The 27,088-nt window shown below is 46.1% G+C and overlaps 1 protein-coding gene across 1 annotated transcript; it reads right to left on the bottom strand.

Moving 5' to 3' along the window:
* Positions 1-13,625: 13,625 nt before the first annotated feature.
* On the bottom strand, positions 13,626-19,024 carry LOC137383027 (macrophage migration inhibitory factor-like). The gene is made up of 3 exons (XM_068055618.1): positions 18,812-19,024; positions 15,102-15,274; positions 13,626-13,924 (listed from the first exon to the last, which is right to left on the bottom strand). Exons 1-3 carry the CDS (start codon positions 18,917-18,919, stop codon positions 13,861-13,863), a joined length of 345 nt encoding a protein of 114 aa, XP_067911719.1. The 5' UTR covers positions 18,920-19,024; the 3' UTR covers positions 13,626-13,860.
* Between the last annotated feature and the right edge of the window lie 8,064 nt (positions 19,025-27,088).

Below are 27,088 nucleotides of genomic sequence, written 5' to 3'. Positions count from 1 at the left end.
GATACTGTTGGGGGGGGATGACCTCCCAGGAAAAAGCAGCAACAGCCAGGTCCATGACACCAAGGATGACTCTGCTGCACAGCAGGGGGGAAAAAGGAGTGGAAGAGCTATAGTGATAGGGGATTTTATCATAAGGGGTACAGATAGGCGTTTCTGTGGCCACAAACATGACTCCAGGATGGTATGTTGCCTCCCTGGTGCTAGGGTCAAGGATGTCATGGAGCGGCTGCAAGACATTCTGAAGGGGGAGGGTGAGCAGCCAGAGGTCGTGGTACACATTGGTACCAACGACATAGGTAGAAAGAGGGATGAGGTCGTGCAACAAGAATTTAGGGAGCTTGGTAGCAGATTAAAAATCAGGACCTCTAAGGTTGTAATCTCTGGATTACTCCCGGTGCCACGTGCTAGTGAGTTTAGAAATAGGAGGATAGAGCAGATGAATGCGTGGCTGAGGAGATGGTGCAGGAGGGAGGGCTTTCGTTTCCTGGGTCTGTTTTTGCCAAAGGTGGGACCTGTACAAGTTGGATGGGTTGCACCTGAACTGGAATGGGACAAGCATCCTTGCTGGGAGATTTGCTGGTTCTGTTGGTGGTAGGGGGGGTGGGGGGGGGGGGGGTTTAAACTAATTTGGCAGGGGGATGGTATACAGAGTGGAGGTACAGTAGGGGGTAATATCGAACAGAAAGTGAGTCTGCCTGGGAGGCAGAGCAAATATAGACCTGGTAAGGCACAAGGGAAAAATGTAAGGTTGGATTGTATCTATTTCAATGCAAGGAGTCTTACTAGTAAGGCAGATGAATTGAGGGCGTTGATTAGCACATGGGATTATGATATTATTGCTATCACAGAGACATGGTTGAGGGAGGGACAGGACTGGCAGCTCAATATTCCAGGGCATAGAATCTTCAGGCGCGACAGGGGAGGATGTAAAAGAGGAGGTGGCATTGCACTGTTGATTAAGGAGACAATTACTGCAGTAAGGAGGGATGACATCTTAGAAGGTTCCTCAAATGTGGCCATTTGGGTAGAACTTAAAAACAAAAAGGGGGCAATCACTTGGCTGGGAGTGTACTACAAGCCTCCAAACAGTCAGAAGAGATGGAGGAGCAGATATGTAGGCAAATCTCTGAGAGGTGTAAAAATAATAGGGTAATAATAGTCGGGGATTTCAACTTCCCCAATATCAACTGGGATAGTCTTAGTTCAAAAGGCTTAAAGGGGGCAGAATTCTTAAAATGCATACAGGAGAGCTTTTTGAGCCAGTATGTAGAAAGTCCTACAAGGGAAGGGTCAGTACTGGACCTAATCCTAGGGAATGAAGCCAGTCAAGTGGTAGAAGTGTCAGTGGGGGAGCATTTCGGGGATAGTGACCATAACTCTGTAAGATTTAAGATAGTTATGGAAAAGGACAATGATGGACCAGAAATAAAGGTACTGAATTGGGGAACGCCGATTTCAACATGATAAAACAGGGTCTGGCCAAAGTGAACTGGGAGCAGCGACTTGTAGGAAAGTCTACAGCACATCAGTGGGAGTCATTCAAAGAGGAAATAGTGAGAGTTCAGAGACAACATGTACCCGTTAAGGTAAAGGGTAGGGCTAACAAGCCCAGGGAACCCTGGATGTCAAGGGATATAGAGGATTGGATCAGGAAAAAAAAGGAGGCTTACGGCAGATCCCAGGCGCTGAAAACAGCGGAGGCACTAGAGGAGTATAGGAAGTGTAGGGTGGTACTTAAAAATGTAATTAGGAGAGCGAAGAGGGGGCATGAAAAAACACTGGTGGGCAAGATAAAGGAAAATCCAAAGGCGTTTTACAAGTATATTAAGGGTAAGAGGATAACCAGGGACCAAAGTGGCAATCTTCATGTGAAGCCGGAGGACATAGGTGAGGTTTTAAATGATTACTTTTCATCTGTGTTCACTATGGAGAAGGACAATGTAGGTGTAGAGATCAGGGAGGGGGATTGTGATATACTTGAACAAATTAGCATTGAAAGGGAGGAAATATTAGCGGTTTTAGCAGGCTTTAAAGTGGATTAATCCTCAGGCCCAGATGAGATGTATCATTATGTGAGGCAAGGGAGGAGATAGCAGGGGCTTTGACACAAATTTTCAAATCCTCTCTGGCCACAGTAGAGGTGCCAGAGGACTGGAAGACAGCGAATGTGGTACCATTATTCAAGAAGGGTAGTAGGGATAAACCAGGTAATTACAGGCCGGTGAGTCTAACATCAGTGGTTGGGAAAATATTGGAAAAAATTCTGAGGGACAAGATTAATCTCCACTTGGAGAGGCAGGGATTAATCAGGAATAGTCAGCATGGCTTTGTCAGGGGGAGATCGTGTCTAACTAGCTTGATTGAATTTTTCGAGGAGGTGATTAGATGTGTAGATGAGGGTAAAGCAGTTGATGTAGTCTACATGGACTTCAGTAAGGCTTTTGAAAAGGTCCCGCATGGGAGATTGGTTAAGAAGGTAAGAGCCCTTGGAATCTAGGGCAATTTGGCAAATTGGATCCAAAATTGGCTTAGTGGCAGGAGGCAGAGGGTGATGGTCAAGGGTTGTTTTTGCTATTGGAAGCCTGTGACCAGTGGTGTACCACAGGGATCGGCGCTGGAACCCTTGCTGTTTGTAGTGTACATTAATGATTTAGACGTGAAAATAGGAGGTATGATCAGTAAGTTCGCAGATGACACGAAAATTGGTGGTGTTGTAAATAGTGAGGAGGAAATCCTTAGATTACAGGGAGATATAGTTGGGCTGGTAAGATGGGCGGAGCAGTGGCAAATGGAATTTAATCCTGAAAAGTGTGAGGTAATGCATTTTGGGTGGACTAACAAGGCAAGGGAATACACAATGATGGTAGGACCCTAGGAAGTACAGAAAGTCAGAAGGACCTTGGTCTACTTGTCCATAGATCACTGAAGGCAGCAGCACAGGTAGATAAAGTGGTTAGGAAAGCATATGGGATACTTGACTTTATTAGCCGAGGCATAGAGTACAAGAGCAGGGAGGTTATGATGGAGCTCTATAAAACGCTAGTTGGGCCACAGCTGGAGTACTGTGTACAGTTCTGGTCACCACACAATAGGAAGGATGTGATTGCACTGGAGAGGGTGCAGAGGAGATTCACCAGGATGTTGCTGGATTGGAGCATTTCAGCTATGAAGAGAGACTGAAAAGGCTAGGGTTGTTTTCCTTGGAGCAGAGAAGGCTGAGGGGGGACATGATTGAGGTGTACAAGATTATGAGGGGCATTGATAGGTTAGATAGGAGGAAACTTTTTCCCTTAGCGGAGGAGTCAAGAACCAGGAGGCATAGATTTAGGGTAAGGGCAGGAGGTTTAGGGGGGATTTGAGGAAACATTTTTTCACCCAGCAGGTGGTTGGAATCTGGAATGCACTGCCTGAAGAGGTGGTGGAGGCAGGAACCCTCACAACATTTAAGGAGTATTTAGATGAGCACTTGAAACGCCATAGCATACAGGGCTATGGGCCAAGTGCAGGAATATGGATTTAGAATAGTCGGCTGCTGTATGGCCAGCACAGACACGATGGGCCGAAGGGCCTGTTTCTGTGCTGTATAACTCTATGACTCTATGACTCTAAGTACAAGTAAATTGCTGTTTCAGCTGGAAGGAGTGTTTGGAGCCCTGGAGAGTGGGAAGGAAGGAGGTAAAAGGGCAGGTGTTGCATCTCCTGTACTTGCATGGGAAGGCGCCGTGGGAAGGGCAGGGGCTTTTGGGAGTAATTGAGGAGTGCACAAGGGTTTTGTGAAGGGAACGGTCCCTTCGGAATGCTGAAAGGGGAGGGGAAGGTATGTTTGGTGGTGGCATCATGCTGGAAGAGGCAGAAATGGCGTAGGATGATTCATTGAGTGTGGAGGCTGGTGGGGTGGAAGGTGAGGACAAGGGGAAATCTATTGTGGTTCTGGGAAGGAGAGGAAGGAGTGAGAGCAAAAATGTGGAAAATGGAACGGACATGTTCAAAGGCCCTGTCAATTATGGCAGAGAGAAATCCTCAGTTGAGAAAAAAGTAAGACATATCAGAAGCGCTGGTGTGGAAGGTAGCATCAATAGAACAGATGTGGTGGAGACAAACCAGGGGAATGAAATAGAGTCCTTACAGGAAGTGGGGCGTGAGGAAGTGTAGTCCAGGTAGCTGTGATTATTGGTTGATAGCCTATCTTCTGAAATGGAAACAGAGCATTCAAGGTAGGGAAGGGAAGAGTTGGAGATGGACCATGTGGTGAGAAAAGGTTGGAAATTGTAAGCAAAGTTGATGAAATTTTCCAGTTCAGGGCAAGAGCAGGAAACAGCACTGATACAGTCATCAATGTACCAGAAAAAGAAGTGAGGGAGGGGGTCCTGAGTAGGACTGAAACAAGGAATGTTCCACATATCCCACAAAAAGGCAGGAATAACTAGGACCCACAGCAACTCTCTTTATTTGGAGGAAGTGAGTGCAGTTAAAAGAGAAGTTGTTCAATGTGAGAACATGTCCAGGCGGAGGAGGGTGGTGATGGATCGGGACTGGTTGGACCTCTGTTCAAGGAAGAAGTGGAGAGCTGTAATATTAGGGACATGAATTGGTTCCGTATCACATTAAATTCTTTTCTAAACACCTACCCCTGATCTTCTGTCATTTTACCCAGTAACAGATTTGCCCCGTTTACTTTGGACAGTCTCTGTCTCATCCCATTGAGGTCAGCCTCACCTAAATCTAGAACGTTCATATCTGTTTCAGGTTTCTCTCTTTCAAACACTATGGTAAACTTGATCATAATGTGATCACTATGAGATAAATTAGATTTAGGATGTTAACTAAATCTGCTTCATTACTCATTACTACATCTGATACAGGATGCCCTCTTGTTGGTTCTAGGATATATTGTTGCAGAAAACTGTCCCAGATACACTCAGGAAATTTATTACCTTTCTGACATGTACCAGCTGCTTATCTCAAACTATATGTAAGTTAAAATCCCCCATTAAAAACATTCTGCCTTTACTATATGCTATTGTCTAATCTCTGCATTTATACAATCTACCACTTCACAGCTCCTACCAGGGGTTTATACATAATTCCCACTAGTCTTAAATACTTTTCCATTTCTTAATTCTACCCATATAGTCTCCACTGCCTGCTTCCCTCTCGTTATTACTTTCTTACCATTGAGGTGATTTCATCCTTAATCACTAAGGTTACTCCTTCCTCTCTAACATTTTCCTTATCTTTCCTGTGGACCTTATAACCTGGTATATTTAATTCCCAGTCCTGACCATCTGCAGCCATGTCTCAATAATGACTGTCCTGTCATACCCTCCAAGTTGATTCTGTATCTACAACTTATTCCTTGTACTCCATCCGTTTATATCAAGAATGCTTATTTGGGCCACATACCCTTACCTGTCCTTCTGCTCTCGTTTCTTATTTCTCTTTCCTAGTTTAATTGCTTTACATCTTTTAGTTTTCCCTTTACCTGCAGTGCCTGAAGCCCAATTTCTGACTGTTACTCTACTCTTTTTCCTGTCATTTGCTTTCTATTATCTATACTACCTTTTCCACCTGAGCCCTCTCCCAATTACTAGTCTAAAGTCTTTGTGACCGCCCTATTCATCCTTACCCTCAGGAGGATGTTTCCCGATATGTTGTGAAATGCGCGTTGTTGTATGAAATATGTGTGTGTGAATGTTTGTTGTATGCAGGAACAATGAATTTCATGACTGGCACTGCCTGATAAGTTAAGTAAGATTCCCCCGGCTGGGAATCTAGAACATGGGGGCACAGTGTAGGGATAAGGGGCCAATCAACTTCTTCACTCAAAGGGTTGTAAATCTTTGGAATTCTCTACCCCAGACGGTTGTGGATGCTCCATCATTGAGTCTAGTCAAGGCTGAGATAGACAGATGTCTCTCAGGGAATCGAGGGATATGGGGAGTGGGCTGGAAAGTGGAGTTGAAGCAGATCAACCATGATCATACTGAATGGTGGAGCAGGCTTGTGGCACCACATGGTCTACTCCTGCTCCTATTTCTTATGTTCTTAATAAATGGTAGTTTGTGCTTTGTTTGCACAGGAGGAATGAGGGTGATACAGTTCAGTTAGTGTATAGATTTTGGAGCAGACTTTTAAAAACACCAGTGCCCAGCTGGCAGGATGGCTGAGTGGTCTAAGGCCCAAACTCAAGGAGTGCTGATCCTTGCCTTATGAAAGGCGAGTGAATTCTCGTCCCTGTTTAGGGGCGTGGGTTCAAATCCCACTCCTGACGTGACATTTTTATCCACACAAAATCCGCCAGCATAACAATGTCTGCTCTGCTTGGCTGCAAATTGCATATGGTTCCTTCAATTACTTCAGTGGTATTACCATTTTCCAACAAACAGAAGGCCCATCTCAAAACCATTTCTTTTCCTCATAGAATTTGCTGCATCCTAAGCCTGTCCTTGCTGATAATGCTTCAAATCACACTTCTCCTATCAACCATTTCCCTCACCACAAAGGCAGCATATCTAGAAAATTACATTTTTCTCTACCTTGTTGCTGCATTCTGCATTGCTTTCTAGGATTGTAGCTTCAAACCCACTGTAGTAGAGGCCATGGTTAGGAAAGTGTTGTTGGCAAGTTGCTGTAGTGCATCTTGTAAGTGATATGCATTGCTGCCACAGTGGTGGGAGTGATGGACCGCTAATCAAGTGGACTGATTTGTCCTGAATCACGTTGAGTTGTTGGAACTTCATCCATCCAGGCAAGTAGAGAGTATTCCCGCCACACTCCTGACTTAACATTGTCAGTGGTGCAAAGCTTTTGGGATGTCTAGGTGAGGCACTCACCGCAGAATTGTACTGTGAGTCATCATTTGAAATAACTTATTTTGAAATGGTCATAAAGCAAATACTAAGGTTGATTATAAATTTTCGTCTTTATGTTAAAAAAAATCAGCTTTATACTTTTATTCACACTGAAATACAGTGTTCTGCCTGAAATTGCTGTCTTCACAACAAAAATGGTTGTGAGAATCTGCCAAAGTAATTGAGAAACATTTTCCCTGTCAGACCCTGCCTTTAGAGTAATTAGCCTTTGGATTTAGTAGGATTCTGTGGAGCACTGGCATCCATATGCAGTGCTAGTGAATGTGTGTTGTACCATAATGACCTTTATGTTGGCTGTGAATGAATTGACTGTGCTCTGTGCAATCTACATTGTAGGCAGAGCTGCAAAACTCCCCGCAAATTCCCTAAAATAATTATTATATAAGGGAAAAATAATTCCAAATATGGAATACCGTGGATCCTTGTGGCCTTTCTCTCTGTAAATGCAAAACAATTTTGTTGCTGAGGTTACTATTAATTAAACTTCTCTTCATAAACAAATAAAAACCAGTTGTGAAACGTTAACTCTGCTTCTCTCTCCATAGATGCTGCCAGACCTGCTGAGTATTTCCAGCATTTTCTGTTTTTATTTCAGATTTCCGGCCTCTGCAGTATTTTTGCTTTTATTCTCTTCATGAACTCTTGTCTTTGAGCTGGTTTGGTTGCAAGCATTGTTTGGAAGTGTGATACATATACTCCAAAAATAATAGTTAATCCTTCATTGCAAACAGAATCAAACACTACAGTAACTGCAATCCTCACCACCCCACTCCCTCACCTGACACCCCACAAAACAAGTTGTACAAAGCTGTTGTCTCAACAAATGATAGATGATTGTATTGGGGTGCAGCTGATCCTGAAAATACAGTTTTATCATTCAATCAGCATTTCCTACACTGCAACAGTGACTGCACTTCACAAGTACTTCATTGGCTGTAAGCCTTTGGGATGTTTTGAAGTTGCTATATAGATGCAAATCAATCTTTCTTTCTAAGCTGGCACAGCAATTGTATTTCAGTGCACAGTCATCAATGCTCCGGTTGAGAATCTTCATTTCATGGAAGTTGAGGACCCAAGTTTCTGCTCAGCAATGGTCAAAGCTACTGGCTAACTTTTTTTTTGTTTGCAATTCAACTTTCCTTGCTGCTGTTCTTCCCATTGCCGCAGAGCTTCGTTTGGGACTGCACTAGAGATTATAGTCCAACCAAAACCAAATCACTCAGTGCTATCAATTACCAATACAGTTTCTTTGCAGTGCTTGCTGGGAAGTAGTTACCTGATAAAAGCACAGGAAGTTCAAATGTCATTTTTAAATGGGCATTTCAGGGAAAGAGATGAAAGCCAAGTGAGGTTTTGACACTATTAGCACAGTAGAGGCTGCACAAGTCATATCAAATAAATTGGTTTTCAAATGACAAACCTGTAAGGATTACAATACCCATGGATGAGGAAAGCCATTCGGCTGATCTTAATCCATCCACCCAGAAACACTGTACAGTTCCACATTGCAGGATTCAAATGTTTCTGCATTGGTTCCAGGGTTTTCACTCCAACTAATTTATCCAGGAATCTATTCCATGTGTTGACGACTGTGTGTTTGGAGAAGTTCCCAACATCACTGCTGAATTTACTGCCGGCTACTTTGAGCTTGTGTCTCTTTAAGTTAAAGTAACGTTCCAAATCTATCTTTTCCATTGTCTTAAATATCTTTAATGCCTCTACAAGATCACCTTTCAGAATCCCTTTTACAGGCTGAAAGGCCCAGGTTTCTCCAGTCTTTCCCCAGACCTCAAACCCCAGGGATCAGCCTCATGGCTCTTCTCTGCACTGACTCAAGCACTTGGGCGTCTCGCTTGTGTCTTGGTGACCAGAGCTGGACATGGTGTTCAAATCACAGTCTGAACAGACCACTATACAGTTCGATCACAACTTCCTCTGATTGGTATTCTCCTGTTTGTTATGGTTCAACATTTTGTTGACTTTGTTGACGGCTGTTCAGGATTGGTTGGACATGTTTAGCGCCAAGTCTAATAAGACTCCCAAATCTCTTCCAATTTCCTTCTTAGCTATTTCAGCACCATTCATGGAGAGTTTTCCATTCTGTTGAAGTTGTTTGCACTCTCACCACTGAGCCTTAAGATTGTAGGTTCAAGTTCCACTCCAGACATCACATAATCCAGGCTGCTACCATTGTGTCGTACTCAGGGAAAGTTGCACTGTCAGGTGGATGCAATCCTATATATTTTTAAACAGATTCGTACAACTGGAGACAGTAATAATGTTTGATAATTCACTTCATTTATTATTGACAGAACATTAATCTTAAAAGATCTTGACCAACCATGCAGAGTAACACATGCCTTATGTCAAATCGCTCATGTGCGTGGATTTAATGAGTGCTCATGAAGATAGCTTTCCCGAGCCTGTTCATGCCACGGGCTCACAAAGGCAGCAAAGGTTTTTCTCTTTCCTTCTTACTAACTAAAAACATGACATCTATTCTATACCATTTATTGCATGGTTCTCTTTCTGTTGGATGCAGCCCTAGTTGGATGTTTTATGACCAACCAGTTGCTCGAACTGATCACCAGAGAGGCCTCGTGGCTTTTCACACCATTCTGTTACTCGCTATCATTGCTTTCCCAATTTTGCTTTTCACAACCTTTAATATTTTTCTCATTGCAGCACATTACTGCCTGCCCTTACATTCTCCCCTGCTATAATGAAAAGCCTGTGATTCTTCTAAAGTTTATCTTATCTGCAACTTTGAGGGGAAAATACAGACTTTGCAAGAACACGATTTGAACTGATTCTTTCCACATTGCTGTTTAGTCTTTATTAGAAACACAAGTGGTATAGAAACACTTCACCATTTTTACACACTACTTGAAGAGCAGGGGAGTTCTTCCAGTATCCTGGCCAATTTTTATCCCTCAAATAACATTATTAACACAGATGATCTGGTCATTATTTTATTGGTGTTTATGGCAGCTTGCTGTGCACAAATTGTCTGTCATGTTTACCCACAAAACCACAATGACGACACTTTAAAAGTACTTCATTGGCTGTTAAATGCTGTGGGATGGCCTGAGGTCATGAAAGACACTGTATAAATGCAAGTTCTTTGGAATCATATAATATTACGGGACAAAAGCAGGCCATTCGGCCCATCATGTTTGCATCGGCTCTTTCAAAGAGGAATCCAGTTAGGCCCCCTCCTTCACCTTTTCCCCATAACCCTTCAATTTTTTTCTCCTTCAAGTATTTATCCAACTGCCTCTTAAAGGCTACTATTGAATCCACCACCGTTTCAGATAGTGCCTTCCAAATCTTAGGCCCTCATGTGAAAAAAATCCTCATGTCACCTCTGGCTCTTTTGACAAGCACCTCAAATCTGTGCCTTCCCATTTTCGGCCCTTCTGGCATTGGAACCAGTTTCTCCTTATTTACTCTATCTGAATTTTTCATGATTTTAAACACCTCTATCAAATCTCCTCTTAGCCTTCTCTGCTAAGAACAACCCCCAGCTTCTTCAGTCCATCCAGGTAACTGTAACCCCTCATCCCTGCAACCATTATAGTACATCTTTCCTGTACATTTTCCAAAGTCTTCACATCCTTCAAAAAGTGCGGTGCCCAGAATTGGGCACAATACTCTAGCTGGGGCAGAACGTGTGTTCTCTAGGTCCATCATACCCTCCTTGCTTTTGTACTCTATGCCTCTATTTATAAAGCCCAGCATCCTATATGCTTTATTAACTGCCTTGTCAATCTGTCCTACCATCTTCAAAGATTTATGCTCAAACACTCCAGATCTCTCTGTTCTTGCACCCCCTTTAAAATTGTACAATTTAGCATGCATTGTCTCTCCTCATTCTTCCTACCAAAATATAGCACCTCCATTTTCTACATGGAACTTCATCTGCCATGTGTCTACCCATTACACCAGCCTGTTGTCATGAACACATGCTATGATTATCTTTTTTTAATCCATTGGTTGGAAACCTGAATTAAACTTTAAAAAACAGGGGGAAAAAGAACTGATAAAAGGTGACTGTTAGCAACTAAAATGGCCACCACAATTGACATCAAAATACCCTAGATTCCGATGTATCGAGGTGGAGACATAAGATCTGGTCAATCCCCAACCAGAACAATCTTGGGAATTTTGAATGGGTTACCTGTCCTGCCTTCATTAACAAGACATTAAAGGCAATGTTGGAACATTAACACTGGTGGAGACAGACCACTCAAAGGGTAATCACTGGAACAATGGGACTCAGAGATTGTAATTCTTAGACATGATCTAATTAAGTTGCAAGAGAAAGAATATGCTGGGCCATCATGTGACAGATCCACCATCTGTGTGAAAATAGCTGCTCTTTCTCTCTGCAGGCAGACAAGCAACTGAGACTGACTAGTAAGGGCCCAAGTGGGGTCTGTCTCTCTCTCTCCAGGCCACCTTACAAGTTCAAACCCTGCCTGCTGGCTATAACCAGCCAAGCCTATCATTGCTGCAGACAGAGACCCCATGAAGAAAACTGTCTGCAAGGAAACCCTGAACCACTTGGCCACATCTACAAGCCAGAAACCTCAGAAACACCAAGTTCAGCCAGAAGACAACTGAATTGCCAAACCCCTGACTTTATACTGTTTTTTTATTTGCTACGTACTCTAATCCAACCAATCTATTCTTCTCCACTCTGTAACCTTTTTGTGATTCTCGCGTGTGTGTGTTGGAGCATAGTTTATTATTTTACCGAGATCAGTTTTAAGTACAATAAAACTAACCTCTTTCTTGTTTAAACGCAAGAAAACCTGTCTGATTGGCTCTTTTATGACCATAGCATGTAAATGGCTAAACACTCACTAAATTGGTAAGCATATTCACTTTTCAAAAGAAATAAACCCTGTTGCAGTCAAACAAGGAGGGACAAGAAGGGAGGTCTTTCGACCCCTCCTTACCTGATCGTAACCCTGTCTATATCCTCAAGTCTATTACTAGCTTCCTCACATTTTACTACGCTTCAAAGTTTTGTATTGTATGCATACTTCAAATTTGTACCCTGTATCCCCAAGTCCAAATCATTTATATTGTAAACAGCAGTGATCCTTGGGGAACTCCATTGTATACCTCCCTCCTATCCAAAAAAACAGCCATTTCTCACAACTTGGTTTTCTATCCCTTGGTCAATTTTGTGCAAACTGCACTGCCCTCATCCACTCTATTACCTCATCAAATACCTCAATCAAGTTAGTCAAACACAATTTGCCCTTAGCAAACCCATGCTTGTCCAAGTGAGTCAGTTCTTTTCTATGTATAGTAACTTGCACTTGTCAGCATTTTCATTTGTCATTGAAAGGCGAGCTTATTTATTTTGTCTAACTTTCTCTGTAATTTCTGAGCTATTTCCTCCTATTCTACTGGCCTTCCCTGTACAAACTCGAAACCTTTACATTGAGTTTCTGAGTCTAGATCACTTTTGGAAATTGAAAGCATTAACGGTTCAACACTGAGCTCTGGTGCACCTCGCTCAGCACTTGGCCCCACTTTGACATAACTTGTAATGAATACTCAACAGTTCGATCAGTTTCTTATCCATTCCAAATGTTTACCCTGAAGCGCAACAGCTTTGAGTTTGACTAATAGCATTTCAGATGCGTCTTTGTGGTCAGGTTCTCTACAGCTCACTTGTATTGTCATTTCCTTAAAAAAGCCAAGTTGGTTGGTCAGGCAGGTTCTTCTATATTCATGTTGACTGCTGTCTACTAGGTTAGTGTTGTACAAAGAATCTAGTTTACTCCTGGTAATCAATTCCAAAACTGATATGGAATGGATCTGTAAATCCTATTAACACTGATAAGAATCAAAACAATTCTTAATTAGAACAGGAACCTCCAGGGTTGCCAGCCCTCCAGGATTATCCTGGAGTCCCCAGGAATTAAAGACTAATCTTCCTCAATCTGATAGAAAAATAATAGGGGCATTTAAATATATTTTTTGAACACTTATTTAATCATTAGAAAAATTTTGGGAATGGGGAAAAAAGGTTGTTTGACCCAACGGGATGGTTGGAGGAAAGAGATCATGTGATGAAACCTGCAGAAATATATCCAACCAATGTTGGTGACCCCAGGAATCTCTGATATAAACATTGGAAACTTTCTTTTGATGGATTGAAGAGCTGTAATGTAGGTAATGCTTACACAGTCACTGTGCAATCTCAGAAAACATGTCCAGTACTCACTGGCCCAGGAGACTGATGAACTCACCCTCTAATGCATGGCACCTCATCTTGTCTGCACTGAAATATCATATGTGATATTGTTGCAATGACCCCTGGTGTTGAGGTTGTCTGATTTTGGAGCCCCTATCTGCACCCCCACTCTGTGGGTAGTCCCCACCTGCCTCGTCCTGGCTGCCTCCAGGTGCGCACAAATTGACATTGTCATGTGCATTTAGCTCAGATTTCTAATCTCAAAGATGCACCAGGTAACTGGGTGGGCTTTCCCTCGGAACTGGTGTCGCTCTTGGGTGGGGTGGGGAGAGTTGGCTGGGTGTGTTTTGGATGAAAAAAAGTTGTTGGTTTTAGGGGTCAGCAGTGTAGTAACTGTGTTGGCCTTTGTTTTGTGTCTGTTCAATCATTTATTATACACAGCATAAGATACAGACACACACTACAATAACCATGCATGCATAGTAATACTCTCACACGTGTACTGTAAACACATGTAACAGTTATAGTCTAACAGATAAATAGTAAATAAACTTTAATAGCCACACTAACAAACACATACTCTGTAATAAATACAGACATACCTTCAACAGCCTATGACAAACACTTGTGGGCAATTGTTCAATCTACTTTATTGTTAAAACAGAAACAAGACATAATTTCAGGAATCCTCTCTGCCTCATTTGCTGTGATTAATACAGATGACGACACAAAACATTTTTTATTACAGTGATCATTTAGGAATGCTCTGGATCAGAAGGTGGTGCTATTCCAGCCAACATTAGCAGCATCCAAGTCTTGGAACACGATGTACATCCTGTGAAATAACCAAGGTAAAACAGTCAGCAAACAGCAAATTCAGAGGCCCAGGAAAACGGTCACCTCTCACTAAAGCAGGCTCGCCGGCTCTGTCACTCTCACTAAAATAGGCCCAGCTCCGTCACTAATACAAAAGACAAAAAAAATGGATGGTGGAAACCTGACATAAAAACAGAATTGCTGGAAATGCTCATCAGCTCTGGCATAATCTGTGGAGAGAAAAACAGACTTAACATTACAGGTCAATGACCTTTCATCAGAGCTGGAAAAATTCTAGCTGTAACAGGGTAAGTGAGTGACCCCCTTATTCTGAAACTGTGCCCCCTCGTTCTAGATTCCCCCACGAGAGGAAACATCCTCTCAGCATTAGGTCTGTGATAGGGTGGAAGACAGGAGCTTAAATAAGCATCAGAATCATTAGCAGCACCAGTTGTCTTGAGGAAATGGGAGCAGCGATTGTGATTTGAAATTGATGAACTCAGTTGAGTTCAACCATCCAGATTCGGAGCAGCAGCCCCTCCAGCCTGTTCCATTATTCAATTGCATCGTGGCTGATCTCTGCCACAATCCTATTTACTCTCCTTCATTCCATATCCCAGAACACGCTTATCTAACAAAAATCTGTCTATCTCAGTATTGAACATTACAACTGTCCCCCAGCATACACAGCCTTTTGGGGGACAGAGATCCAGTTTCCACTAACCTTTGTGTGAAAAAGTGCTTCCTGATTTCACTCCTGAACTCCCTAGCTCGAATTCAAGATTGTGCCTCCTTGCTCTGGATTTTCCACCAGAGGAAATAGTTTTTCTACCTATCGAATCCTTTAATCATCTCACTGACTGGCTCCATGGCTCTGTAATTACCCAGGGTGACTGGATGTGTGTTTGAGAGTGTTCTGTGTCACTCACCCACAAACCTCAGGCCTTCTCCACCAAGTCACAACTAATCTTTACAAGGTTTAATTGATAGCTTTTCAGTAAATCTTCAGAACAGATTAACTGCAGCACAAGCAACACGTTTAGAGCAGTGAAGCTCAGGCAGCAGCCAGTCAGTCAGTGCGGGTCTGCATAGCTGGGGAGCGTTACTGACAGTCAAACCAACCATGTGATCTCTCCGTGCTGGGGAACTGAACCCCATTCACTAAACCCCCAGACCACCCTATCAGCCAGCCGTACCTGTCTGGAGAAATGTGCAGGTGTTTGTTGACCAGCTCGAACAGAACTTTGGAGTAAGTTTTGTTCTGCTTGCTGCCGATTTTGCCAATGCTGGAGAGGGATCCGAGAGCACAGGGCTCAGTGGATCCCCCGAACTGAATCATCTGGTCCGGCACGATGTGCACTGCGATGTACTGGAAAAGAGAGAGAGAGAGCTGAGTACAAGAAAGTAGCACATTCCCAGGGACAGCACCCACAGCGAAGGGTGTGTCCAGAGCACAACAATATACCACAGACGAGCTCACCAAAACTGCAGGGAGGGCATCTGAAAAGAACAAAGAGCTGGTCATCGCACCCCCGCTCTTCCCTGCCCCTAGCCATCCACACACCTCCTCCCTGCCCAGGACTTCAGCAATCCCACCACCCACAACCACCGGCCATCACCACCCCCTCCCCCCACTTCCTGCCCCCAGCTATCGCCCCACACACCCCTTCCTTCCCCCAGCCATCACCCCCACCCTCCCTTCCTACCACCGGCCATCACCTCCACATCCTTTCCTGCCCCACTGGAGGTCCCTGACTCACCCAGGTCATCTCATCCCCTTCCTGCCCCAGTCATCTCCACACCCTCCTTCATGCCCCAGCTCACACAAGCTGAGTTGAAGCCAGACTCCTGCAGGTGGCCCCGTGTGTATTTGCACTGAGGCTGTCAACTGGGTCAGTTTACTGAGGAAAGAGAGGCTGTAATAGGGGATGTTTGTAATTTGTTTTGTGTGTTCTGATGTGATGAATGTTATTTTGAGTGGCATCTGTTGAGAGTTGGGAGGAAATATCACGGTGGCTGTCTGACAACATGACTAGGAAATAAACAAAATCTGACAGAAAAGATATTCCAAAATACGATCGGCGCCAGTGCTCAGTGAAACCGGAGAACAGCAGCGAGTCTCATCTCATCTCCCTAGGACCCAGGCAGATAACGCACTCTACACAGAAACACTGAACGTCTGTGACCACTGTCTGCCCACACCACCAACCTACTATTCTGAAGAAAATATTCCATGAATCTCTTCATTGTTCGGTGATGTGAATTGTGAAACGCTCCAATTCTGCTCCTGCAGTTGAAAGCGAGAGTTAAGTGTTGGGAGTTTCCCAGCCCCCCCTCAGACAAAACCAGCCTTTGTTCTTACTCATTAACAGAGACTTACTGAACACATTCAATGTGAGTGGGACCTAGAGTTCCTGCTCACTATTCCAGTCACACCAAAAGAAACTGGTGCCACACGTGTCAGATTAACTCAGGCAAAAGTGCTGCCAGAGTCAGATGGTTGTGGATTCAAGGTCCTTTCAGAGATTCGGGCACAAAGTTCAGGCTGTCACTTGGGGAGGTTTCATCCTCTGGTGAAATATAAAACCAAATAGACTCTGGTCCCAGTGATCCAAGGCATTTTTGTATTTTCAGAATCCTCCGTGGGAGAAGAGAGTGAAATTGTGGAAGGATTCACAAGCTGATTATACAGCTGTGATATGAACACTCCATGGCCACAATTATCTTTACAGCAGCCAATCAGGGATGGGGGGTATAGGGGGGGAATGGGTGTGGGAGGGGGAATGGCAGGTTGTGGGGAGGATGGGGGTGGGGTGTGGGGAGGATGTGGGTGGCCGGGGGGGGGGACGAGGGGCGGGGGTGGGACGAGGGGCGGGAGTGGGACGAGGGGGAGGCGGGGCGGGAGGGGGACGCGGGGCGGGGGTGGGACGAGGGGGAGGCGGGGCGGGAGGGGGACGCGGGGCGGGGGTGGGACGAGGGGGAGCCGGGGCGGGGGTGGGACGAGGGGGACGCGGGTGGGACGCGGGGCGGGGGTGGGACGAGGGGGACGCGGGGAGGGGGTGGGACGAGGGGGACGCGGGGCGGGGGTGGGACGAGGGGGACGCGGGGCGGGGGTGGGATGAGGGGGACGCGGGGCGGGATGAGGGGGGCGCAGGTGGGATGAGGGGGGCGCAGGTGGGATGAGGGGTGGGGATGGGATGAGGCGGATGAGGGGCAGGGGTGGGATGAGGGGGACGAGGGGCGGGGGTGGGATGAGGGGGCGAGGGTGGGATGAGGGGGATGAGGGGCGGGGGTGGGATGAGGGGCACGAGGAGCAAGGGTGGGATGAGGGGTGGGGATGGGATGAGGCGGACGAGGAGCGGGGGTGGGATGAGGGGGACGAGGGGCGGGGGTGGGATGAGGGGGCGAGGAGCAGGGGTGGGATGAGGGGCACGAGGGGCCGGGGTGGGATGAGGGGGAGGTGTGGGATGAGGGGCTCGAGGGGCGGGGGTGGGATGAGGGGGATGAGGGGCAGGGGTGGGATGAGGGGCACGAGGGGCGGGGGTGGGATGAGGGGCGGGAATGGGATGAGGGGGACGATGGGCAGGGGTGGGATGAGGGGGACGAGGGGCGGGGGTAGGATGAGATGAACGAGGATGGGATGAGGGGGACGCGAGGTGGGGGGATGCGGGGTGGGGGAGTGCAGGGCGAGGGGGTGGCTGATGTGGGGTGGGGGTGGCATCTTCTGGTGAATGAGGCCACCTTCCACCTGTCTTAAATTGATCCTCCTCTCTCATCAGTAAAAAAATCAGTAAATATTAGATATCAGGAGTGGAGTGATAAGGAGCACTGACTTTCTCTCAGTTATTCAGCATTCATCCAGTTAATCAATGGAACATTCCAGTATGAATAAACTGCTGTGTTCAGACATTACATATCAATTCCCCTGGGGCCATTTGGAAAACGTAACCTGAGCAGTTGGGAATGGTGGCTGCAAGTCTGTGTCATGAACACTCAATGGCATTTATGGGCTCAGTAATTCAGCCTGAAATAAATTTATAACCGAGGACATTGTGGATGTTCTATTACAGAAGGTAATATTGTCTGCATGCAGCCCACGCAGTCACATCTGCTGTACTGTCCTTGCAGTGTTGAGAGTCAAAGAGGACTCGGGGTCACTGTAGTTTTTCACGTGCCAGTGAAGAGGATTTCAGCAAGATTATTAAACTGATTTATGTTGCTGACCAAGCAATTTTCATCAGGATAGCCTTTGTGTAATTGCATCTCCTGAGCACGACAGTTCTCATAAGGGTTCCAGAAATGTGTGGATATTTTCAGGGAAATCTGGGAGGGGGACCAATATCTTCGAAGGCCCGGGGTAGGGGCTGAAATTCTCAGGAGTTACAGGAAAAAGGTGATAGTCCCAGGCTCTCTCGACTCCTCCACCGCCTCTGATTTATCAGACTGTTTCTCCGACATCCAGTACTGGATGAGCAGAAATTTCCTCAGGCTAAATATTGGAAAGACTGAACCCATTGTCTTCCAACCTGCCGCAAACTGCATTCTCCAGCCACCCGCTCCATCCCTCACACAGTAATTCCACCATTAGTGACCACACCTTCTTCTGCTGCCAAAAGCCCCGAGCTGAGGAACTCCACCCTAAATCTCTCAACTCCTCCAAGATGCTCCTTAAAACTAACCTCTTTGACCAAGCTTTTAGTCCTCTGTCCTAACATCGCCAAATGTGGCTCCGTGTCATATTTTGTTAATGCTCCTTTGAACCGCCCTGGGAGATTTTATTATATTAAAGATGCTATATAAATGTAAGTTATTGTTGGGGAGAGTTTTCCCGGTCCCTCTCTCCAGCTCAGGCCGCTTCTCCGAGGGGCAACTGCGGGGAAGGAGGCAGTCCCGGTCTCCGGCCTACCTGCTTGGGTTTGCCCAGCTCCTTGGACAGCACCGCCGTCAACTCCTCCGCCAGCACGTCCGGGATGTTGGAGCGGCTCAGATTTGTGTTGAGTCTGAAAGTCGGCATCTTTCCGCCCGCTCCCAGAAACGATGACTGCAGCACGATCACTAACACGTTGCTAGACTCAGAAACACAGCTACCTGTCTGTCAGTCCTCCGGCCACTGGGGGACGCTGCGACCTGTCCGCCACCCTTCCGGCCACTGGGGGCCGCTGCGACCTGTCCGCCTCTCCTCCGGCCACTGGGGGCCGCTGCGACCTGTCCGCCTCTCCTCCGGCCACTGGGGGCCGCGGTTAAGGGAGGTCTTCCGTAGTTAAGGGCTACCGATTAGTTTCTATGACAATCAGAGCGCAGGTTTTTTACCTGGATAGCTTGAAAATCTACTTGATTTTCCTGCTTCAAACACCATGTCCGGTAGCGCATTCAACAAGCTCACACAATCTCTGGATCTCCACCTCTGGAAACTATCTGTTTCTCTCAGATATCTCCAAAAGACACTGATCAAATCAACAAATCTTTATTTCTTCTTTTTATTTCAGATTTCCAGCATCCACAGTATTTTGCTTTTATTTTAGTGTTTAATTCACTGCTACTTCTCTTCCACAAATGCCTACCCGGGTTCAATTCTGGATACTGCCTGTGTGGAGTTTGCAAGTTCTCCCTGTGTTTGCGTGGGTTTCCTCCGGGTGCTCCGGTTTCTTCCCACATGCCAAAGACTTGCAGGTTAATAGGTAAATTGGCCATTATAAATTGTCCCTAATATAGTTAGGTGGTAGGGGAATTGAGGGAAGGTGGGGATGTGAGAGGGTAATGGGATTAATGTAGGATTAGTATAAATGGGTGGTTGCTGGTCGGCACAGACAAGGTGGGCCAAAGGGCCTGTTTCAGTGCTGTATCTCTAAATAAAAATAAGAAGTTCTGCTCTTCTCTCCAACGGGATTTTCGTTTGTTTCTTTTACCTTATTCACCCTCATTGCTTTCTATTTCCCTCCTGGTGTTCGATAAATTGTCTACCAAAACTCGTTTTCACAGCCACATCTCCTTCCTCAGTGACTGTCTCCAGCTCGGACTTACTCCATGTGGATTCCAACTGCAGTTTCACCCATCATGTTTTGAATCCACCCAGGATTACAGGTATCTCCAAGAAATACAACATTCCTCAGACTGCTATTCTCGCCGCATCCTGAGATCCACACTCAGTGCTATGCGCCGCCACATGTACACACTGGACCTCTCTCTCCAGCAGCACCGCCTCATCTTATCTCAAAGCTGTTCTACTCCACAGTTTCATTTCATCCTTCGTCTTATCCGACAAATTAACAAAAAACTTTTTTTCTTCCTTTCAGGTGTCAAGGAACGCAAGCTCCAGCAGCTGATGGGGACGAATGCCCCTCCAGATCCTTCTTCCCCTTCACTTCCCTCTGACCACACCCCTTCTGATCTGACCTCTTGCCGTGTATTCACTAAACCCTCTGACCTCCCCCTCTCTGATGCTGAACGTTCTGTACACAGCAAAGGACTCAGTTTTATCCCCTTACGCCCCCACCTCAATAAATTTCACGCTCGGCATGACGTTGAGCTCTTCTTCCGTCGCCTCAGCCTCCGGGCTCACTTCTTTGAACAGGAGTCCTCCCCCTGACCAGCAGACCTATTCACCCGCCTCCAGCATTCTCCCTCTACCTGGATCCCTCCCCCTGGCCTCTTACCCACTCTTGATCTTTTCATTGAAAACTGTTGGCAAGACATTGGTCATCTCAATTTCTCTGCCCCTCCCCCCTTACTCACTCTAACCTGTCCCCCCTCTGAACTTGAGGCACTCCGTTCTCTCAGGTCTGACCCCAACATGGTCATCAAACCTGCAGACAAGGGTGGTGCTGTTGTTGTATGGCGTACCAACCTCTACCTTGTAGAGGCTCAGCGCCAACTCACAAACACTTCTTCCTACCTCCCCCTGGACCATGACCCCACCACCGAACATCAAGCGACTGTCCACAGGACTGTCACTGACCTCATCTCCTTTGAAGATCTTCCCTCTACAGCTTCCAACCTCATAGTCCCGCAACCCCGGACAGCCCGATTATACCTCCTTCTCAAAATCCACAAACAGGACTCCCCCAGCAAACCCATTGTGTCAGCCTGCTCCTGCCCCACTGAACTTATTTCTTCCTATCTTGACTATCTTTTCTCAGCTGGTCCAGTCTCTTCCCACCTACATCCGTGACTCTTTGACGCCCTACGTCATTTTGACAATTTCCAGTTTCCTCCCCCAACGGCCTCCTCTTCACTACGGATGTCCAATCTCTCTACACCTCCATCCCCCACCAGGGACGGTTTGAGGACTCTTCGCTTCTTCCTTGAACAGAGGCCCAACCAGGCCCCATCCACCACCACCCTCCTCCGCCTGGCTGAACTTGTTCTCACATTGAACAACTTCTCCTTCAACTCCAATCACTTCCTTCAAGTAAAAGGTACCTGCATGGGTCCTAATTATGCCTGTCTTTTTGTGGGATATGTCGAACATTCCTTGTTCCAGTTCTACTTAAGCCACCTCCCCCAACTCTTTTTCCGGTACATTGATGACTGTATCGGTGCCATTTCCTGCTCCCACCCAGAACTGGAAAACTTTATCAACTTTGCTTCCAATTTCCACCCTTCTCTCACCTTCACATGGTCCATCTCTGACACTTCCCTTCCCTTCCTTGACTTCCCTGTCTCCATCTCTGGGGATAGGCTGTCTACTAATATCCATTATAAGCCCACCAACTCCCACAGCTACCTCGACTACACTTCTTCACACCCTGCCTCATATAATGACTCCATTCCATTCTCCCAGTTTCTCTGTCTCTGACGCATCTGCTCTGATGATGCTACCTTCCATGCCAGCGCTTCTGACATGTCTTCCTTTTTCTTCAACCGAGGATTCCCCCCACTGTGGTTGACAGGGCCCTCAACCGTGTCCGGCCCATTTCCCGCACCTCTACCCTCACCCCTTCCCCTCCCTCCCAGAACCGCAACAGGGTTCCCCTTGTCCTCACTTTTCACCCCATCATCCTCCGCCACCTCCAGCATGATGCCACTACCACAAGCATCTTCCCCTCCCTTCCCCTGTCAGCATTCCGAAGGGATCGTTGCCTCCGCGACACTCTGGTCCACTCCTCCATTACCCCCACCACCTCATCCCCTTCCCACGGCACCTTCCTCTGCAATTGCAGGAGGTGTAATGCCTGCCCATTTACCTCCTCTCTCCTCACTATCCCAGGCCCAAAACACTCCTTTCAGGTGAAGCAACGATTTACTTGTACTTCTTTCAATGTAGTATACTGTATTCGCTACTCACAATGTGGTCTCCTCCACATTGGGGAGACCAAACGCAGACAGGGTGACTGCTTTGCGGAACACCTCTGCTCAGTCCGAAAGCATGACCCTGAGCTTCCGGTTGCTTGCCATTTCAACACTTCCCCCTGCTCTCATGCTGACATCTCTGTCCTGGGATTGCTGCAGTGTTCCAGTGAACATCAACGCAAGCTGAAGGAACAGCATCTCATTTACTGATTAGGCACACTACAGCCTGCCGGACTGAACACTGAGTTCAATAATTTCAGAGCATGACCATTTTACTTTTATTTTTAGTTATTTTTTCTTTTTTATATTTTTTTCGTTTTTATTTTATTTTATTTTAGTTTGTTCAGTTTGCCTTCCCACTGTTTTTCTCATGTTTGTACTTGTGGCTGTTCAGTTTTCAGTCCGTTAACACCCTATCTGTACTAATGCTTTCTCTTTCAACACACCGTTAACATACCGTTTGCCTTTGCTCCATGACCTTCTGGTTGGTTATTCTCTGTGACCTTGCCCTATCTACAACTTCTCCTTTGTTATCTCTTGCCCCACCCTGCTTTACTTGCTTAAAACCTTTCACATTTCTAATATCTGCTAGTTCTGAAGAAGGGTCACTGACCTGAAACGTTAACTCTGCTTCTGTCTCCACAGATGCTGCCAGACCTGCTGAGTATTTCCAGCATTTCTTGTTTTTATTTTAAATCTTTACTCCCCTTTAGTTACCAACTAAACACAGCAGAAGCCGTTAGGGCTGGTGCCGTTAGGAAGAAGTAAATTGTGAGATTTTTTTGTAAGTCTTTTGTTTATTTCTGTTAGGTTTAGTTAGTGTAATAAATAAAGGTATGGCAGAGCAGCTCAGTCTGTGGAGTGTGCATCCTGTTCCATGGTGAAACTCCAGTACGTTTCTTGTGCCCTGCAGGCAGTGCCATCAGCTGGAGCAGCTCAACTCCAGGTTTCTGAGTAAGAACAGCAGCTGGCATCACTTCGGTGCATCTGCCAGGCTTTGGATATTGAAGGAGGTAGCTGTAGAGATAGTGGATGTGTTGGTGGTTATCTTTCGAAATTCTATAGATTCTGGAAAAATTCCTGCAGACTGGAAAGTAGCAAATGTAACCCGACTATTTAAGAAGGGAGCAAGAGACAAAACGGACTAAAGACCTGTTAGTTTGACGTCAGTAGTAGGGAAAATGTTAGAAACTATTGTAAAGGATGAGATAACTGGACACGTGGAAAATAATGATATGATTGGGCAAAATCAACATGAATTTATAAAGGGGAAATCATGTTTGACAAACCTGTTGGAGTTTTTTTGAGGATGTTACCCGTAGTATAGATAAAGGAGAACCAGTGGACGTGGTGTATTTGGATTTTCAGAAGACTTTTGATAAGGTCCCACACAGGAGGTGAGTAAACAACATATGGGGTAATATACTGCAATGGGTTGAGAACTGGTTAACAGTCAGAAACCAGAGAGTAGAAATAAATGGGTCATTCTTAGTATGGCAGGCTGTTACTGGGGTACCGCAAGGATCAGTGCATGGGCCAAAGCTGTTCACAATCTATCTAAGTTTAAGAAAAGGAATGAAACCAGACGGACCACCTGACATTGACCTAGGCACCAGAAACGACAACAGCAAACCCAGCCCTGTCGACCCTGCAAAGTCCTCCTTATTAACATCTGAGAGCTTGTGCCAAAGCTGGGAGAGCTGTCCCACAGACTAGACAAGCAACAGCCTGACATAGTCATACTCAATTGAATAATACCTTACAATGTCCCAGACACCGCCATCACCATCCACAGCTATGACAGACCCACCAGAGGTGGCAGCACAGTGGTATAAAGTAGGGAGGGAGTTGCCCTGGGAGTCCTCAACATCGACTCCGGACCCCATGACGTCTCATGGCATCAGGTCAAACATGGGCAAGGTAACCTCCTACTGATTACCACCTACCGCCCTCCCTCAGCTGATAACTCAGTACTCCTCCATGTTGAACACCACTTGGAGGAAGCACTGAGGGTGGCAAGGGCACAAAATGTACTCTGGGTGGGGGACTTCAATGTTCATCACCAAGAGTGGCTTGGTAGCACCACTACTGACCAAGCTGGCTGAGTCCTTAAGGACATAGCTGGTAGACTGGGTCTGCGGCAGGTGGTGAGGGAATCAACAAGAGGGAAAAATATACTTGACCTCATCCTCACCAATCTGCCTGCCTCAGATGTATCTGCCCATGACAGTATTGGTAGGAGTGACCACTGCACAGTCCTTGTGGAGACAAAGTCCCATCATCACATTGAGGATACCCTCCATTGTGTTGTGTGGCACTACCACTGTGCTAAATGGGATAGATTTCGAACAGATCTAGCAATGCAAAACTGGGCATCCATGAGGTGCTGTGGACCATCAGCAGTAGCAGAATTGTACTCAACCACATTCTGTAACCTCATGGCCCAGCATACCCTCCACCCTAGTATTACCATCAAGTCGGGGGACCAACCCTGGTTCAATGAAGAGTACAAGAGGGCATGCCAGGAGCAGCACCAGGCATACCTCAAAATGAGGTGTCAACCTAGTGAAGCTACAACCCAGGACTACTTGCATGCCAAACAGCGTAAGCAGCATGCGATAGACAGAGCTAAGCAATCCCATAACCAACGGATCAGATCTAAGCCTGCAGTCCTGCCACATCCAGTCGTGAATGGTGGTGGACAGTAAAACAACTGACTGGAGGTGGTGGCTCCATAAATATCCCCATCCTCAATGATGGGGAGCCCAGCACATCAGTGCATAAGATAAGGCTGAAGCATTTGCTACAATATTCAGCCAATTTGATTCACTCTGCGTGATATCAAGAAACAACTGAAGGCACTGGATACTACAAAGGCTATGGGCCCTGACAACATTCCGCCAACAGTACTGAAGACCTGTGCTCCAGAACTTGCTGCGCCCCTAGCCAAGCTGTTCCAATATAGCTACATCACTAGCATCTACCCGGCAATGTGGAAAATTGCCCAGGTATGTCCTGTACACAAAAAGCAGAACTAGTCCATCCGGCTAATTACCGCCTCATCAGTCTATACTCAATCATCAGTAAAATGATGGAAGATGTCATCAACAGTGCTATCAAGTGGCACTTGCTTAGCAATAACCTGCTTAGTGACGCTCAGTTGTGTTCCGCCAGGGCCACTCAGCTCCTGACCTCATTACAGCCTTGGTTCAAACATGGACAAAAGAGCTGAACCCCAGAGGTGAGGTGAGAGTGACTGCCCTTGACTTCAAGGCAGCATTTGACTGAGTATGGTATCAAGGAGCCCGAGCAAAAACTGGAGTCAATGGCAATCAAGAGGAAAACTCTCTGCTAGTTGGACTCATACCTAGCACAAAGGAAGATGGTTGTGTTTGTTGGAGGACAATCATCTGATCTCCAGGACATCACTGCAGGAGTTCCTCAGGGTAGTGTCCTCAGCCCAACCATCTTCAGCTGCTTCATCAGTGACCTTCCTTCAATCATAAGGTCAGAAGTGGGGATGTTCACTGATGATTACACAATGTTCAACACCATTCGTGACTCCTCAGATACTGAAGCAGTCCATGCAGAAATGCAGCAAGACCTGGACAATATACAGGCTTGGGCTGATGAGTGACAAGTAACATTCGCACCACACAAATGCCAGGCAATGACCATCTCAAACAAGGGAGACTCTAACCATCTCCCCTTGACATTCAATGGTATTATGATCGCTGAACCCCCCACTATCAACATCCTAGGGGTTACCATTGATCAGAAACTGAACTGGAGTCGCCATATAAATACAGTGGCTACAAGAGCAGGTCAGAGGCTAGGAATCTTGTGGCGAGTAACTCACCTCCTGACTCCCCAAAGCCTGTCCACAATCTACAACGTGCAAGTCAGGAGTGTGATGGAATACGCTCCACTTGCCTGGATGGGTGCAGCTCCAACAACACTCAAGAAGCTCAACACCATCCAGGAAAAAGCAGCCTGCTTGATTGCCACCCCATCCACTAACATTCACTCCTTCCACCACCGACACACATGGCAGCAGTGTGTACCATCTACAGGATGCACTGCAGCAACACACCAAGGCTCCTTAGACAGCACCTTCCAAACCCGCAACCTCTATGGGAACACCACCACCTGCAAGTTCCCCTCCAAGCCACACACCGTCCTGACTTGGAACTATATCGCCGTTCCACTGTCACTGGGTCAAATTCCTGGAACTCCTTTCCTCACAGCACTTTGGGTGTACCTACCCCCCACATAGACTGCAGCGGTTCAAGAAAGCAGCTCACCACCACCTTCTCAAGGGCAATTAGGGATGGGCAATAAATGCTGTCCTCGCCAGTGACTCGCACATCCCTTGAATGAATACATTTTTTAAAAAATGATACGGATGTGGGACCAATTGCAATATTTCCAAATTTGCTGATGACACAAAACTAGGAGGGAATGTAAGTTGTGAGGAGGATGCAAGGAGGCTTCAAGGGGATTTGGACAAGCTAAGTGAATGGGCAAGAACATGGCAGATGGAATATGATGTGAATAAGTGTGGAGTGATCCACTTCGGCAGAAAAAAACCAGAAAGGTAGACTATTTCTTAAATGGTAAGAGGTTGGGAATTGTTGATGTCCAAAGAGACCTGGGTGTCCTTGTTCATGAGTCACTAAAAGCGATTATGCAGGCGCAGCAAGAAATTAAGAAGGCAAATGGTATGTTGACCTTCATTGTTAGGGGATTTGAGTGCAGGAGTACAGGAGTAAAGAGGTATTGCTGCAGTTGTATAAAGCCTTGGTGAGACGACACCTGGAGTATTGTGTGCAGTTTTGGTCTTCTTATCTAAGGAATAATATATTTGCCCTAGAGGGAGTACAACGGAGGTTCA

Source organism: Heterodontus francisci, chromosome 23 (genome assembly GCF_036365525.1).
Source record: "Heterodontus francisci isolate sHetFra1 chromosome 23, sHetFra1.hap1, whole genome shotgun sequence".
Taxonomy (NCBI): Eukaryota; Metazoa; Chordata; class Chondrichthyes; order Heterodontiformes; family Heterodontidae; genus Heterodontus; species Heterodontus francisci.
This window is presented reverse-complemented; position numbering and strand designations above follow the sequence as displayed.

Excerpts from the sequence above, each read along its gene's own strand:
- LOC137383027 (XM_068055618.1), bottom strand. The coding sequence starts at position 18,919 with ATGCCGACTTTCAGACTCAACACAAATCTGAGCCGCTCCAACATCCCG. Across the intron at positions 15,275-18,811 it reads AGCTGGGCAAACCCAAGCAG|TACATCGCAGTGCACATCGT; the intron begins GTAGGCCGGAGA and ends TCTCTTTTCCAG. Across the intron at positions 13,925-15,101 it reads CTGCACATTTCTCCAGACAG|GATGTACATCGTGTTCCAAG; the intron begins GTACGGCTGGCT and ends GTTATTTCACAG.